Genomic DNA, 17,017 nt, shown 5'->3' on the forward strand with positions numbered 1-17,017 from the left:
GCCAGGCTACCCAGGAAATCCAATCAAGTAACCTGCCAGACAGGAGATAAACAAGGACAGGAGAAAAAAACAACATGCAAATGTTCTGTTTTAGACAGCTTTTTTTGTGTGTGTATGTATGATGTTTCTGGGGGTGGTCTTGATCTACAGGATGGGAATTTCAAAAGTCTTTATAAGGCCTTGCATGCCATTTTTCTGGGTCTTTCCTCCTCTCCTGCGGATGAGGGGAGCACCCTGTTGCAACAGATCAATAAAGATCAAGCTTACTAGCTGCTTTGCTTCTCAATATTCTCTGGATGGCCTCTGTTATTTTCTCCTACCAATAGGGAACCTATGTAAGGACTCTATATGGGCTCTTGGATACCCCATAAGGGGAAAGGGCAATTTTTATTTACAACAGTCTAAAAGAGGATTAGACAAATTCATGGAGGATTAGCTTCAGTCGGTACAGCACGAGTATCTTAATCTCAGAGTTGTGGGTTCAAGCCCCATGTTGGGCAAAAGATTCCTGCATTGCAGGGGGTTGGACTAGATGACCCGAGTAGTCCATTCGAACTCTACAATTCTATTATCCTATAAGGCTATCAACAGGAATAACCCTGATGGCTATGGCTACCTCCACTGTTGGAGGCAGTATGCTTCTGAATACCACAGGAGCTTAGAGTGCTGTTGCATTCAAGTCCTGGTTTGTGGGCTTCTCATCGGCATCCGGTTGCCAACTGTGGGAACAGGATGCCAGACAAAAAGATCCACTGCCCTGATCCATCTGGGCTATTATGTTCTTAAAGTCCAGAATAGAATGGGGGAAAGTTAAATCCACCCTGTTAAAGAATATGGTTTGAGCAAACACGTTCTTTTTTTTTCTTCCACACAAATGTAACATTTTCTTCTGATTACAAAGAATACCATCATATTAGACAGGGAAGCAAATCATCAGAAGGAACATTGCAGTGGGGAAAATGTCACCAAGTTTACAGCCTCTGTAAATGAGAAAACAAAATGAATGATAACTTAGCATAGGGAAGTCTCCCAGTTGCCCCATTCTTATCTCCGGCATTACAAGTTTGATTATGCAGGGTCTCTCTTCAAAAGTTGAAGTCACAGAATCATCAGCTAAGTCATCATTGCTCCAGTAAAAAGTGCCTTGGTTGAGCGGTGTTACAATGATCATAAAGCACTGTTTGCATCCGCGGCAGGAATGCCGCGAAAGTGAGAGTGATGCTTATATGAAGCAGTAATAAAAACTGATCGATGCACCACATCAGCTTCCTACACAAACAGCACATCCAAATGCGTCAGAGGTAAAGACAGAAACATGCATTTTGCTCGTATTTGAATGATTCCAGAAGTGTTTCTGCAGACTGAATTGTTCTATTGCACCCTTGAATTAGGAGACAATCCTAAAGGAGAGAGCATAATGCCAATGCCATTGGGGAAAGAATTGCCTTCTATGATCATGCGGAATAAAATGTCATTAAGGCCTGCTTTACTGGGATCAAAGAGAGTAAATAACCTTGCTTTGAAAACAAGCTTCATGTAGGATAGGGGCGGGGAACATGTGCCCCTCCAGACATTGGACCACAGCCCCTATCATTCCTGAATATTGGCCATGCTGGCCTAAGCTCATAGGAGTTGTAGTCCACAACATCTGGAGAGCCACAAGTCTGCCCCCTGATCAGGAGGCTGGAGCTTCTGCGCTTTTAGTAACTGCTCCTTTCCTCACTCCCAAGTTACTTTCCAAAGGGATTGCAAAACCACCTGCTTTGCAAAGGCAAGCTGTTTGAATGGCAGTGACATTTCGGGAGAAGCAGGACATCTGACAGCATGAGAGCTCAGTGGGAGGATAAGGGAGAGCAGCCAATTTTCCCTTCAAAGTGACTTTATAAAACGTCACACACTTGACGTCCCATTCGTGAGTTACAAAATTCAGTTCCTTTCCAGGGTCCTTTTCAACCTCTCTGAACTCTCAAGTAACCACAGCACAGGATTCCTGTCAGAATGTGCTACAACACAAAGTCTCTTTCTCTGACTAGTAACAGAAAGCTCCTTAACTGTACAGATTTACGGGGAGGTGGGTACATCATTGTCCTTTTTTTAACCTCGACTCCTGACTAAGTAAGAACTTTGTGTAAACATTACAGGAGGTTTCAAGGGGTGATGTTAAAACATTGGAGTGAATGTGAGTCTAGTTAAGCCATTAAAAAGGTAAAGGGACCCCTGACCATTGGGGTTGCAGTGCTCATCTCACTTTATTGGCGGAGGGAGCCGGCATACAGCTTCCGAGTCATGTGCCCAGAATGACTAAGCCACTTCTGGCGAACCAGAGCAGCGCACAGAAACGCCGTTTACCTTCCCGCCGGAGCGGTACCTATTTATCTACTTGCACTTTGACATGCTTTTGAACTGCTAGTGTAATAATAATAGGGGTTGCTCGTGCGTAAGTTGCCGCCACTCCTGGCAAGGTTGCCTGGTTAAACCTTTTCTGTCTGGACAGCCCTTCACTTCGTGGCTGCCTCAGTCGCTAGCAGAATCCGTCAGTGGGTGTTTCTTAAACCTTTTCCAGCATAAAAGCTGTTTGACGCCAAGTCTCCTCCTACTCTCCCTGTGCGGAAGTCTTCTGCGCAGGGAGGGTGTGGGTAGCGGAGGACCCGTGTTCTCCCCGCTGGTCTCCGGAGAGGAGTCCTGGAGCCCTCTCACCGATTCCCCCATCTGCCCCCCTTTATCCCTGGTGTTACGCTGATTTCCTTCCCCAGCTGATGAGCTGCCTCTCTCCCTGCTGGGCCCCTCTCCAGCATCACTTGGGAGCCTAGCCTCTGCCTCTGTCTCCGATGTCAGTTCCCTGACATCCAGGTTGGCAGAAGCAGGGACTGAGCAAGGGAGCTCACCCCGTCGCGGGGATTTGAACCACCGACCTTCTGATCGGCAAGTCCTAGGCTCTGTGGTTTAACCCACAGCGCCACCCACATCTGAATTAAGGCATTGCTGGCAATCAAATCAATTAAGATATTGATGGGGATCTGAACAAATAAGGGAGGGAGAAGAGGTGCCCACATTCCCTAAAGATAATAACAGATGTTGAAGTATCAAGATCAGCAAAGAAATATCAAACTAGGAGCAATAAAGCCAATGCATTGGTGTCCTCATAGTAAGTAATTGGAGCATAGGAATCCACCTTCTAACAATTCAGATCATTGGTCTATCTAGCTCAGTAATATCCACACTGACTGGCAGCAGCTCTTTGGGTTTCAGACAAGGAGTTTTCTTAACCCTAACTGGAGATGCAGGGATTGAACCTGGGACCTTCTTCATGCAAAGCAGATGTTTCACCATTGAGCTGTGGGCTTTCCCCAAGAAGGATACTGTTCCTCCACATCCCTGCACAAATGAAGCCACTATGCAGTGCATTAGTTCCTCCTGTTGTAGCCTGGGTCTGGCCTTGCCTATGAGTTCCCCTCTCTGTATATATCAGACTATTTTCTTCCTTGCTTGCTTGCTTGCCAGCTTCCTTATCCACCTGCTATTTCCCTGTGTCCTTGGACAGGTCTACACATGCAGTAGCACGAGAGGAGTACACTGGACTGTACCACTCCAAGTGCCGGGTGCTACCGTACTGGCCCGAATATAAGCCACACCCACAACTAAGCCGCACCTTTAAAATGAAGGGGGGGAGCAAAAAAAAGACAATACCCGAATATAAGCCGCTCCCTTAAAGTTGGGTTACAGGCTGAAAATCACTGCGGTTGGTAGAATTGTAACTCCGAGACAATTTAAGCCTTTGATCTTCCAAGCCCACAAAAGTTAACGTATGTACAATCGCTAAAATCGCAAATTGCTGTTCAATTGCTACAATTCCACAGGCACTCAAGCTCGCAAATTGGCAAGCAAACATGTTTTTTCTTCCGTTTTACCGTAAGTCTGTTTCAGCCGAAATATCGTAAAAGCCTATTTTTGTAAGGTGAAGAATATAAGCCACACTTCAACTTTTCATAGTCAGAATTTGGGGAAAATGTGCAGCTTATATTTGGGCCAACATGGTATTTTTAAAATGCTCCTTCATATTTTAAAAAATCCACGCAAGTAAAACACAAACATCAGGAAGAAACTCTGTGCTACTCCACACCTCCAAGTGTTCCTATTTTCTGGGGACATCCCTGATTTAGAGAAGCCATCCCAGTTTCTGATTTGATGCTGGAATGTCCCACTTTTACTTAGGATTTCCCTGTTTTCATTGGAGAAATGTTGGAGGGTATGTTGTCATCTGACCCCCGAGCCGTCTGAAGACAATCCTGTATAGGGAAGGTTTTTTTGAATGTTCAATGTTTTATTATGTTTCAATATATGTTGGAAGCTGCCCAGAGTGTCTGGGGCAACCCAGTCAGATGTGTTTGGTATAAATAGTAAAATTATCGTTATGGAATGGCATGTCCCTATTTTCACCAGAGAAATATTGGAGGGTATGCTCCTTACTGTATGACTCTTCCACTTCCAGGGAGTTTTCTTTTTTTATGCCGGGAGTATTCATAAAATGAAAGCACCCACTTGCAGACTGAAGTTCTCCAGTCCCATTCTGCTGCATGTGTTAGACCAAGCCTTTGTTTCAGCTCCCTTAAGTACTTTGCCTCAGGTCCTCCACATACAAACTGATTTCTTGCAAAACCTCATACCTCTTGGCTGACTCACCATCTGAGACAGTCCCAGGTTGAACTTGATTGATCAGCAGCATCTATGTTTCATGTTACCCTCACCAAAACCCATCGGCTCAATGCATGCAGCTTTGAGTCCAATTCTAACTTGCCCTGGGACCAGCAATATTTCAGGAAGAGCAGGCAAGAAATCAAAATAGTAAATAATAATAAAGAAATATAAATAAAAAGCTTTCAAGCATGACTTTTTTTTCTGCGCAGACTCAAATATGGGGAACGCTTCACATGTGACACTTTCTGTATATAGAGGGAAGAAACTCTGTGTGGGGAAACAGTATGCTAAAATGAGCAAAGAACATATCAGTGTGTATTTTGCCACAATCACACTTGCTGGGAAGTGGCTGTGCACCCTCACTCAGGCCCTGCCCCCCCGAAAGCATCTCATTGGCCACATGAGTCTGTGCAGCAAACCCAGAAGTATTTTACCAGGTTTCACCCTGCGCTCATGTACAGAAGAGTTTGGGTTTGATATCCACCTTTATCACTACCCTAAGGAGTCTCAAAGCAGCTAATAATCTCTTTTCCCTTCCTCCCCCACAACAAACACTCTGTGAGGTGAGTGGGGCTGAGAGACTTCAGAGAAGTGTGACAAGCCCAAGGTCACCCAGCAGCTGCATGTGGAGGAGCGGGGAAGCAAACCCGGTTCACCAGATTACGAGTCTACCACTCTTAACCACTACACCACATGGTCCTCAGGTTGCAGAAACCTCAGGATCCAACCAGACCTCCGGAACGGATTCTGTCCAAAACCGGAGGTACCACTGTGTGTCAAAAACACACACAAGGATGTTGATACTTAACCCTTTCATACTAGCATTGTGTTTAAAAGTCCAAAAGGACATAATTTTAGAAATGATGAATCACGGAATTGTAGAGTTGAAAAGCGCTCCAGAAGTCATTTAGTCCAACCCCCTGCAATTTCAGAAGTCACAGCTCAAGAATTCCTGACAGACAGCTATCCAATATCTGTTTAAAAACCTCCAGTGAAGAAAAGTCTTCCAAGGTTAATAAGACAGCAAATACCAGAGTCTGTTAAGAAATAAGCGACATTCTTACCATGCTAGAGCCCATTCTTACATATGCTGAAGTTGTTTTTAAAATTGGTATCAAAACATAAATGGATCAAGGGTTGAATTCTCACCCTTCCCTTGATATGTTGCCATAAGGTGGCAAGTTGTGTTCATTCATACCTGTCCAGAGATCACAATGTCATTATCAAAACTCAGAGTTCCATTAGCCTCAGCTATGGCTGGATTTGCGTAGCACATTGCTCCATTAACAGGTTTGAACGATTCGGTAGGAGGAGGAGGGAGACTTCGGGGAGGTTTCAGTTCTTCAGATTCAAAGTGGCTGTGACTGCTCTAAAAAGAACCAAATAAAACAGGAAAGGTTCAAATGGAGTTCAGAAGCAGAAAAGTTCCTCAAATGCTTTATGGCACAACAGGACAGAAATTTGTCAGCATCTGTGACTGAGATACAAATTTGCAGAGGAGACCGATTTGTCTGCTCTGGCCCTTAGACTAAACCCAAACTCAGCTTTTTGAACTTCTTATTCTGCCCAATTAAACAGGCATGCTGATCTTTAACACTGAAAAGTGTTTATTTTGTGTCCTGCTACCCACCTGGCTATAGGCCTTCAGTATCATTTTAAGAACTCTTTCCACAAAGAAGAGGATGTAGAATCCGCCAAACACAGCTACCGCTTTTTCAACGTAGTTATCGATTTTGGGGTCGAATCCAAATGCCTAGGAAGAAGGTTGAACAGCGAGCCCAGGTTAACCCAAAATGCAATGTGCTTCATTTGGAATATATATATATATGCACACACATACTGTAAGAGAATACTCACTACTCACCCTTTAACCAGAAGCAGTGGGCCACTGCTGGCAACCAGCAAGAAGTCAAGGCAATGGGAGGGCAGCATGGTGCAAACACATCAGGAAGAGCAGCAGATTGGCTCAATCTGTCCATTGCACCTCACTAACCTCCCTGCCGCCTCCCTTCTTCCCCTGTCCTTCTTGGTAAGCAACAGTGACCCCTCTGCCAGGAAGCTAGCACTGCAGCTCCATCACACCTAGCAAGACTTGTCAACCTGCTCAACTGAGTTCAGTGCCTAAATTTGCCCTGCACTGTCCCCCATCTGAGCACAACCATATGTAAATGGTTAGAAGACTGATTTACTTACAACTAGTGTGCCAATTTATGGACTTAGGTTTTTTGGCTTGTTCATCATTCAACGACCTGTTAGATGGGAGAGTAGCAGTTTTCTTAGATGGGAGAGTAGCAGGTCAAGGCTGTCTCATTCTCCTGAATGAGGTTCATGGCAGGAGAAAGAACATACAGCAGCTCAATGAATACCCATCTGTTCAAGTATATTTCAGACCTGGTCAGAGGAACACATGCGACAGGATCATGTTCCCAGTTCTACTGCTATCTTCACCCGTTTCATCCTTACCTCTGGAATAAGCTGGAAAATTGCATTGGAAAAGAGGGTTCCAATGGCCAAACCTACAAAGTAGGTTAAAATCTTGGGGAAATAGTCTTTCTTTAAAAGAGGAGTTAAGACCAATCCAAGGAGTGCAGCAAAGTTGATAATAGTCACAGCAAGGAAACCGAAGCCCCAGACTGTACAAGAGAGAGAGAGAAAAATGCAGTCAAAATATTAGCCATATTAAAAATCATTTGCTATCAGACAGATCTGGCAGAGGGAAGTTTACTTATCTTGTTGCAGAACAGCTGAATTAAGGGCATAGTGTTTGGTTAATATTTAAGTCAGGAACCAGGATAAGAGAGGAATGTTTCTGCCAATTATTTTAAAATGTGCTGGTTGTAAAAGAAAACCCAAAATAGCCCCTTAGTATAGCTCTCTCACTGCATAATAAACAGAATTGTTAGGGCAGTTCTGCTGAAAATAACATATTATAAACCAGGGGTAGAGCCACATTCCCTTCTGTGCAACTTTCTTAGGGCCAAATCCCAGTGGTGCATGGAGCCAGAGGCAAAGGTGGGCAGAGCAATGAATATACATTTCACCTTTGCTTAGCAGGATAGTTGCTACACCTACACCTCTCTATCCTTTATCCAGACAAGCAAGAGGTATCATCAGAATTCTAGGGCACATTTCAGCCAGGAAACAACATTTGAGGAGGGGGTGAAGAAGGTGAGAGGTGAGGCCTGGGGAAGGGGGTGTGGTCTGTGGAGTCTTCCATTGATCATCAGCTAGAGAGACCTGGAGAGTTGCATTCACAGACCTCCAAGTGTCCCTATTTTCTGGGGACATCCCTGATTTAGAAAAGCTGTCCCAGTTTCTGATTTGATTCCGGAATGTACCACTTTTCCTTAGGATGTCCCTACTTTCATTGGAGAAATGTTGGAGGGTATGGAGTTATCCAACCCCCGAGCCATCTGAAGGCAATCCTGTATAGGGAAGTTTTTTTAAATGTCTTATTATGTTTTCATTGTATATTGGAAGCTGCCCAGAATGGCTGGGGCAACCCAGTCAGATGTGTGGGGTATAAATAGTAAAAATATCATTATGGAATGGGACGTCCCTATCTTCGTCGGAGAAATGTTGGAGGGTATGCATTCAGCCCCCAGGCCTGAGGTACCCCACCCCTGTTGTAAACCACATGGAAAATATCATTATAGGTGTTGCACAGAAAACAAGTTACAAAGTACTAAAGGGGTGTTATTGAAGTTCTGTGTCATTTGCACATTTGTTGTACATCATCCTGAGCTCCCTTGAAGGAAGAATGATTTATAAATATTCTAAATAAATAAAATATGCATTTGTGACTGAGTTATGTGTTCACCCTAAAGCCATAGCACATCAGGTTACGCCTGAATTAAAATATAAAACACCATATTTCCATTGCAGTCTTGAATTATCGCACATTTCCCAACAGTTAACTTTTCTAGAGGCAATCAGAGGCAATTGATTGATTGAACTGAGCAAAACTGGGTGCAAACCAGCAGTGGGCAGCTGGGCAGTGCTCTAGTCAGGGTAGATTCCCTCCCCAACCCTTTTGAGGAGGTAGAGCATATGTTCTGCATGCAGAAGATCCCAAGTTCAATCCCTGGCATCTCTCATTAAAAGGGGTCAGGTTGTGGGTGATGGGAAAGATGTGGAGATGCCCTGGAGCTGCTGCCCATCCGAGTAGACAATATTGAGCTAAATGGACAGTCTGACCAGGAATAAGGCAGCTTCCACCCAACAGCAAAAGCCAGTGCAGACCACCAGGCGCATGCCCCATTAACATGTAGCAACATTGCTCCACAGATTTGTGTAAAAAGAATAAATAACAGGGCTAAATTAATCTCACGGCTATACCAGTCACCAGTGACAGGTACCTTCTGTAGGAGATGGCTTGGAATTGCCTTTGGACACGGATTTTTCACAAGGGTGAAAAATCAGCTGCTGTACAACAGCAGGACATATTGTGGAGAAGCTGGACTCGGTGATCTTGCTGCTGTTTGACATTCCATGCAGAGAAAAGATGTCTTCAGCAGACATGCACTGAAACAAAATGAGAAATTTGGGTTAGCTTGAAAAAGGGAATAGCAGAGATGTTGGGAAAGGCTCTGATGCTTCACAGTTTTGAGGCCAAACTAGGGTGTCATTGACTGGATAGAGTGAGATGGTCATCTGGGGTTCAGCTGATCTATGTGCATACTCCTCCTTCACTTAGGGCAAAAAATAATAATAATCGTAGGGGGATTAAACTGACCTGCATCGATGTCACCCCTAGACTAGCCTTACCTCTGAAAGTTAACCTTAAGAACCTTAAGCCTAAGAAATGCTTTGGTCATCATTTTGGTTTCAGAGCATCTCCGGTTTGAAAGACTCACTTCACCTGATGAAGACCAACACTTTTCCATTTTTAGACATGATCTCATACACACACACACAGACACACACACACACACACACACACACATTTTTCTTAATTTTTTAACATATCAGTTCCAACAGTCATACGACATATCTTCACATCTTTACAATATTTTTTACTCCCGTCAACACCTCTGATGATTTTCTGTCCTTTATCACTTATTCTGCATTTCCTAATTTCCTATTACATATAATTATCCTTAACTAATAATTCTTTTCGTAGTCTTTCTTGCAATATTTCAAATAATTCACCTTACCAAACTTCTTGTAGTCCTACTAGCGTAATCTGTTCATCACAATTACTTTTCAAATAGTTCATATATTTACTCCAGTCTTCTAAGAATCTCTGATCCCGCAGGTTTTGAATCCTTCCTGTTAATTTATCTAATTCTGCATTTTTAGACATGATCTCATTTCCCTCCTCCCTGCACAACAGACTTTGGAAAATCCACACCTAGATTTGTTGCTGTTATTTACCAGAAATGAGGGCAAAAAGCTGCCGTTGGAATCTGAACACTTTATGTCAATAAGCCCTTCGAACATTTCTTATCCTGGTGTCACAGTTTCACTGAAACAATTATGAAGCAATGCATCGGTGCTATTTAGAGGAAGTAAAACAAAATTGTTCATGCTCTTGACAGCTTTTGTTCTGAAGTTTTGCATGAACAGACCAAGACTCTCCCTGTAAAACCAGAATCTTAACAAATTAATTACAGTGACATCCCTAAGCATATTAAGTATATTTTCAAAGCTTCCAAGCTGCAATTATTTAATCTTCAAAACAGGTTTAATGGCTTGGAAAAGTCTAGGGAGGTCATTTCAAGTGCTTTAGTTTCCATGGTTCTAATGTTAAAGGGAACATGAAAGTGCAGTTTCTTAAATTCCAGCAGTGCAATCATATACATGTCTACTCTGTTAGTAAGTCCCACTGAGGTCAGCGAGGCTTGCTCCCATATAAGTGTGCATAAGATAGTCCTATCAGCAATTTTTAGGGATGTCAAACAGCATTCACTCATGCACAAGAAGGAGGTATCAGTAGACTCAGGATAATTCCAAGGTTTGCAAATGGTTAAAAAAGGGGGGGGCTCAGCCTAGAATACCTGAAGGAGTGTCTCCAGCCCCATCGTTCAGCTGGGACACTGAGGTCCAGCTCCGAGGCCCTTCTGGAGGTTCCCTCCCTGCAAGAAGTGAGGTTACAGGGAACCAGACAGAGGGCCTTCTCGGTAGTGGCACCCGTCCTGTGGAACGCCCTCCCATCAGATATCAAGGAAATAAACAACTATCTGACTTTTGGAAGACATCTGAAGACAGCCCTGTTTAGGGAAGTTTTTAATGTTTGATGTTTTATTGCTTTATTATTATTAATATTAATATTTTGTTGGGAGCCACCCAGAGTGGCTGGGGAAACCCAGCCAGATGGGCGGGGTATAAATAAATAATTATTATTATTATTATTATTATTATTATTATTATTATTATTATTATTATTATTATTATTAGAGTTGTAGGGGCTCTGCAAAAATAACCCTGTAAGAGTGCAATGGCACAGAGTGCTGACAATTGACAGATTGTGGAAGGAGGGGTGGAGTTGCCTGAAAAGGAAGAAAGAAGAGATGCAGAAATATAAAATGGCCTTGACTTGCCACTCATCTCAAAATTCCTTCCTTCCTTCCTTCCTTCCTTCCTTCCTTCTCTCTCCTCATTTTCACTGTTCACACTCTCCTCCTCGTTCTCTGTCGCTTCCCCCTTTCCTTTTTTTGCTTTCTGTTGGAAAAAGCTCCCAGGCAGTGGTATTTATGGACTGGGGTGCATCATGGGATGAATACAGTGGTACCTCAGGTTACAGACGCTTCAGGTTACAGACTCCGCTAACCCAGAAATAGTACCTCAGGTTAAGAACTTTGCTTCAGGATGAGAACAGAAATCGTGCAGCAGCAGCAGGAGGCCCCATTAGTTAAAGTGGTGCCTCAGGTTAAGGACAGTTTCAGGTTAAGAACAGACCTCCAGAACAAATTAAGTTCTTAACCCGAGGTACCACTGCATTGCAGGATAATGGCATCAAAACTCTGGAATGGCCTCTCTGAGAAAGCCCATTTCGCACCCTCTTTTTCTATTTTTAGATGTTTCATTTTAGAAAACTTTTAACGTATAATGGTCCACTGATTTAAAACAATAAGCTGTCTTCGTTGCTGCTATTTAAGTGTCCTGTTCTATTGTCTTAGCTTTTTATGGCTTTGACCTATAAAGCCAGTACGTCAAGGGCTACCTTTCCTCACAAGAACCAGCGCAGTCCCTGTGTGCCCCCTCCAAGAGTGGGCCTTTTCAGTAGGTGCTCTCCATTTATGGAAAGATCTCCCCAGGGAGGCATACCTGACACCATCGCTATCTGTTTTTAGGTTCCAGCAAAAACATTCTTATTCACACAGACCTCTGGAATTTAATTCTGAACACATTATTTAGTAGGGTGGGGTTGAGCCGGTTTCTCTCTTTTTCGCATATTATTGTATTTTAGATTGTTTTTTATTCTTGCTTTTATATCTGCTTTTAATCTTTGGGTGTTGTTTTTTTAAGTTGCTCTGAGCTCATTCTTTTGAAATAAGCAATATATTTAAAGCAATAAGTAAAATAAAGGAACAAGAAACAAAAAAGCAACTGAACAATACCGATTCTCCGGTTTCAAATGATTTATTACATAGTTTTAAATTATGCCGCCGTAAGCTACCCCAAGCATTTTGCAGAAAGGTGGGGGAGAATATTAAAGAATGAGATAGAAATATATATATATATATATATATATATATATATATATATATATATATGAGAGAGAGAACTATTAGCATGTCCCAGGACTGTGTCAAAGTCTTTGTTCAATGTTTCAGCCCAATTAAAAGGTAAAGGTAAAGGGACCCCTGACCATTAGGTCCAGTCGTGGCCAACTCTGGGGTTGCGGCGCTCATCTCGCTTTATTGGCCGAGGGAGCCGGCGTACAGCTTCTGGGTCATGTGGCCAGCATGACTAAGCCGCTTCTGGCGAACCAGAGCAGCACACGGAAATGCCGTTTGCCTTCCCGCTGGAGCGGTACCTATTTATCTACTTGCACTTTGATGTGCTTTCGAACTGCTAGTTTGGCAGGAGCAGGGACCGAGCAACGGGAGCTCACCCCGTCGTGTGGATTCGGACCGCCGACCTACTGATCGGCAAGTCCTAGGCTCTGTGGTTTAGACCACAGTGCCACCCAAGTCCCTCTTCAGCCCAATTACACTGCCCTATTACCAATGAGCCAATATCAGATTTGCATACTTTCACTGATGCGTTTATGACATGCTTAAGAATATTATCTGCTTGATAAAATTGAGGTTTCCACATGTTCCACTATCAGTTTCATCTCCCATTTCAATCTTTCATTCCCTCCCCCCCATTTTTTGTATTTTTTTATTGCAATTATTATTATTTATTTCCATTTTATTGCGATGAGTAGTCCTGATAATAATTCTTTCAAAGGATGGCACAGAAGTCAATAAAATAAGTCAGTAAAAAAAAGCTAAACAAAACAAAGTTGCAGCAGATGTCATAAAAGCTGAGGATTCTTTCCCCAGGAGAAAAGATGGGCCATGTGTGCTCCTTTGCAGAAGGCAGCCCTCTATTTAGGTGAAGGAGTCCTCAGTTTGAAAGGCTGTCTGGCCCAAATCTAGTTTAATGCTAGAGAACCAAAAGCAAGGTAAGGTGGCTGGTGGTATTCCATGCATAATTTTATTTGCTCCAGTCATGTCACCACACTGATGTCCAGCATCAGGTTCCCTCCCTGGCAGAAGTGAGGTTACAGGGAACCAGGCAGAGGGCCTTCTCGGTAGTGGCACCTGCCCTGTGGAATGCCCTCCCTTCAGATGTCAAAGAAATAAACAACTATCTGACGGTTAGAAGATATCTGAAGGCAGCCTTGTTTAGGGAAGTTTTTAATGACTGATGTTTTAATGGGCAGGGTATAAATAATATATTATTATTATTATTATTATTATTATTATTATTATTATTATTATTATTATTATTATTTCTTACTCACATCCCCTCTAAACTAAAAAATCCCCAATGCTGCTACTTTTCCTCACAGGGAAGTCCTCCCACCCCCTTGAACTTTTCTGTTTCTCTTTTCTGTACCTTTTCGAAGCTTGGTCAACACATGCAAGGGAATAAGGTGGTAGAATGACTGGGCAACTTGAGGCTGCAAGTAATGGATTCTACACATTACAAATCATTTCCTACAAATAGGAAACCAGCACAATAGGGAGACAACCCATCTACAGTCTCTCTCTCTCTCTCTCTCTCTCTCTCTCTCTCTCTCTCTCTCTCTCTCTCTCAGTTTCACTTGGAAGGAGTTTGCTGTATGGGCAAGCACTGAGAACTGACAACTCCCCACTTGCAACCTGCCATTCTAGCACACCCTTCTACTGCACAAAGCCTATAAAAGTCACTAGTTCACAAAAGGTTAATTATCCTGCCTGCTCCCAGACATTTGCCTCCTGAAGATCTGGCCTTTTTTCACCTGTTGGCAATTCCTGCTCAACCAGTGACCAGATGGGTGGATGAAGGCACTGGTAACTGGTTCTCAAAGGAATTTTTGCTTACGGATTGCAACACAGCAACATTTCCCAATATGTCTGCTCAGACGTCATCCACCCTTCCCACCTTCTTTCTTTGCCATGCCTATGTGTGTGTGCATAACAAGTCTTATATTTGAAGTGCTACAATCAGTCAGCATCCCCTAGGGTGCCACAACTTACCATGTCAAGTGTTTTTACATGTGCTGTATAGCCTGATAGAAAAGCAATGGTTTACAATTTAGATTAACAGAGTTCCCTGTGAAGAGGGACTGACTGTTAATTCCTTTGGGAATTGTAGCTCTGTGAGGGGAATGGGGTTCTCCTCATCAAACTACAGCTCCCAGAATTCTTTGGGTGGTATCATGCTGCTTTAAATGTGTGCAGAGACTGGCTTTAGTCCGAACCATTTTTCTCTTCCCTTGCTACCACATCCACAACCAGTTGTGGAATAGCTGTCACTTCATACTTCAGAATTATAAATCCCCACTTGCATGGTTAGGAAATAATAGCAAAATTTATTTGAATATAATACAGTGGTACCTCAGGTTAAGTATTTAATTCATTCTGGAGGTTCGTTCTTAACCTGAAACTGTTCTTAACCTGAAGCACCACTTTAGCTAATGGGGACTCCTGCTGCTGCCACGCTGCCAGAGCACGATTTCTGTTCTCATCCAGCCCGAGGTACTATTTCTGGGTTAACGGAGTCTGTAACCTGAAGCGTATGTAACCCGAGGTACCACTGTATTTGGATGGGATATTCTCCTTGTCAGGCTGCAAATGTTTCCCATACAGTGGTACCTCGGGTTAAGAACTGAATTCGTTCCGGAGGTCTGGTCTTAACCTGAAACTGGTCTTAACCTGAGATACCACTTTAGCTAATGGGGCCTCCCGCTGCCACTGCGCCGCCACCACGCAATTTCTGTTCTCATCCTGAAGCAAAGTTCTTAACCCAAGCTACTATTTCTGGGTAAGCGGAGTCTGTAACCTGAAGCGTAGGTAACCCGAGGTACCACTGTATTTACATAGCCATGAACTGGAATTCAGCAGCCTTGAAGCTTACAGATCCTTGAGGCTTATGGATCCAGTATGGCTGTGAGAGTTGTACACATATTCTACCTTGTCAAATGTTTTGAGCAATGGTGTAGGAGAATGCCCAGTCAGCCAGGTATCCATAGTGATATTATTCTTATATATATATATTAATACTCTGCCTTTCTTGCTGATGGGACTCAACTCAAGGCAGCTTGCAGATAAAAACACAGAAAAATCAATCATTAAAATTTCGAGTAGACATGGATAGATTTAAAACTGTATGCATATATAAAATCTCTTTTAAAACAAAAGTAATAATTACAATAAAAACAGCATGGAACCAGCTCTTTCCTTAAAAGCAGCAAATTCCCAAGGGAACAATTCCCTGTTGGAACAAGAAAGTCTTCACTCTGCATAAGCCCCTTTCACTTGTCTTTCTTTCTTTCTTTCTTTCTTTCTTTCTTTCTTTCTTTCTTTCTTTCTTTCATTAGATTTGAATTAGCAGTTGTAGCTCTCACAATGCAATAAGAATTATCCCAAACTAAACAAGATCTTCAGACTAGGTATGGATGTGGAGGTCCAATCCATGCTTTGCCGTAAGCCATAGGTAGGCAAACTAAGGCCTGGGGGCAGGATCCGGCCCAATCACCTTCTATATCTGGCCCGCAGACAGTCTGGGAATCAGTGTGATTTTACATGAGTAGAATGTGTCCTTTTATTTAAAATGCATCTCTGGGTTATTTGTGGGGCAGAGGAATTCGTTCTTTTCCCCCCTCCAAAATATAGTCCGCCCCCCCCCAAGGTCTGAGGGACTGTGGACCGGCCCCCTGCTGAAAAGGTTTGCTGACCCCTGCCCTAAGCACTGGCAACAATCCTTGCTTCGGAAGCATCTGTTGTAGCAAGAGTTAAAACCCTTACCATCTTACACATTTGTAATTGTACGTTTCTGAGCACAATTCAAAGTGTTGATGTTGTCCTTTAAAGCCCTAAACAGCCTTGGCCCAGTATATCTGAAGGAGCGTCTCCACCCCCATCGTTCTGCCCAGACACTGAGGTCCAGTGCTGAGGGCCTTCTGGCGGTTCCCTCACTGCAGGAAGCCAAGTTACAGGGAACCAGGCAGAGGGCCTTCTCGGTAGTGGCGCCCGCCCTGTGGAACACCCTCCCTTCAGATGTCAAAGAGATAAACAATTACCTGACATTTAGAAGACATCTGAAAGCAGTCCTGTTCAGGGAAGTTTTTAATGTGTAACATTTTAATGTATTTTTAATCTTTGTTGGAAGCTGCCCAGAGTGGCTGGGGAGACCCAGCCAGGTGGGCAGGGTACAAATAAATTATTATTATTATTATTATTATTATTATTATTATTATTATTATTATTACACCAAGTTGGACCACTGAGCACAGTATTGTCTACACTGACTGGCAGTGGCTCTTCCATTCACAGCCAGACCTGGTGATGTCAGGGGCAGAACATGGGCCCCTCTGCATGCAAGACATGTGCTCCACCACTGAGCTACAGTGCCTCCTGTCACTCCATATCCCAACCAACAAGTTTAACATTACCCGTTAAAAGTCAGCCCCAACAAGGGACTGTACCGTAACATTCTGTTCCAAGCACGGCACCCAAATGAGATGCACAGAAACTGGCAGTCTTAGTTATTCAAATAAAACTGTGCCCACAAAGAAACGGAACACAGGTCTGAAAGCAAACATTTTTAGGAGTTGAATACATGCATATTGGGCAGGTCTGCAAGTCACAGTAAGCAAAACTATGGCTTTGCAAAAGCAGGT

General features: G+C 43.2%; 1 protein-coding gene across 3 annotated transcripts in view; it reads right to left on the minus strand.

The window, feature by feature from the left end:
- Nucleotides 1–17,017, minus strand: part of SLC39A8 (solute carrier family 39 member 8) — a 40,788-nt gene that overhangs the window by 10,725 nt on the left and 13,046 nt on the right. For all 3 annotated transcript variants that reach the window (XM_083459264.1, XM_083459266.1, XM_083459265.1), the window contains 4 exons: nucleotides 9,054–9,219; nucleotides 7,159–7,328; nucleotides 6,326–6,448; nucleotides 5,894–6,064 (listed from right to left, as the gene is read on the minus strand). In XM_083459264.1, coding sequence (XP_083315390.1) covers nucleotides 5,894–6,064; nucleotides 6,326–6,448; nucleotides 7,159–7,328; nucleotides 9,054–9,219 — 630 coding nt within the window. The remainder of the gene's footprint in view (nucleotides 1–5,893; nucleotides 6,065–6,325; nucleotides 6,449–7,158; nucleotides 7,329–9,053; nucleotides 9,220–17,017) is intronic.

Source organism: Podarcis liolepis, assembly GCF_965112155.1.
Source record: "Podarcis liolepis genome assembly, chromosome: 9".
NCBI lineage: Eukaryota > Metazoa > Chordata > Lepidosauria > Squamata > Lacertidae > Podarcis > Podarcis liolepis.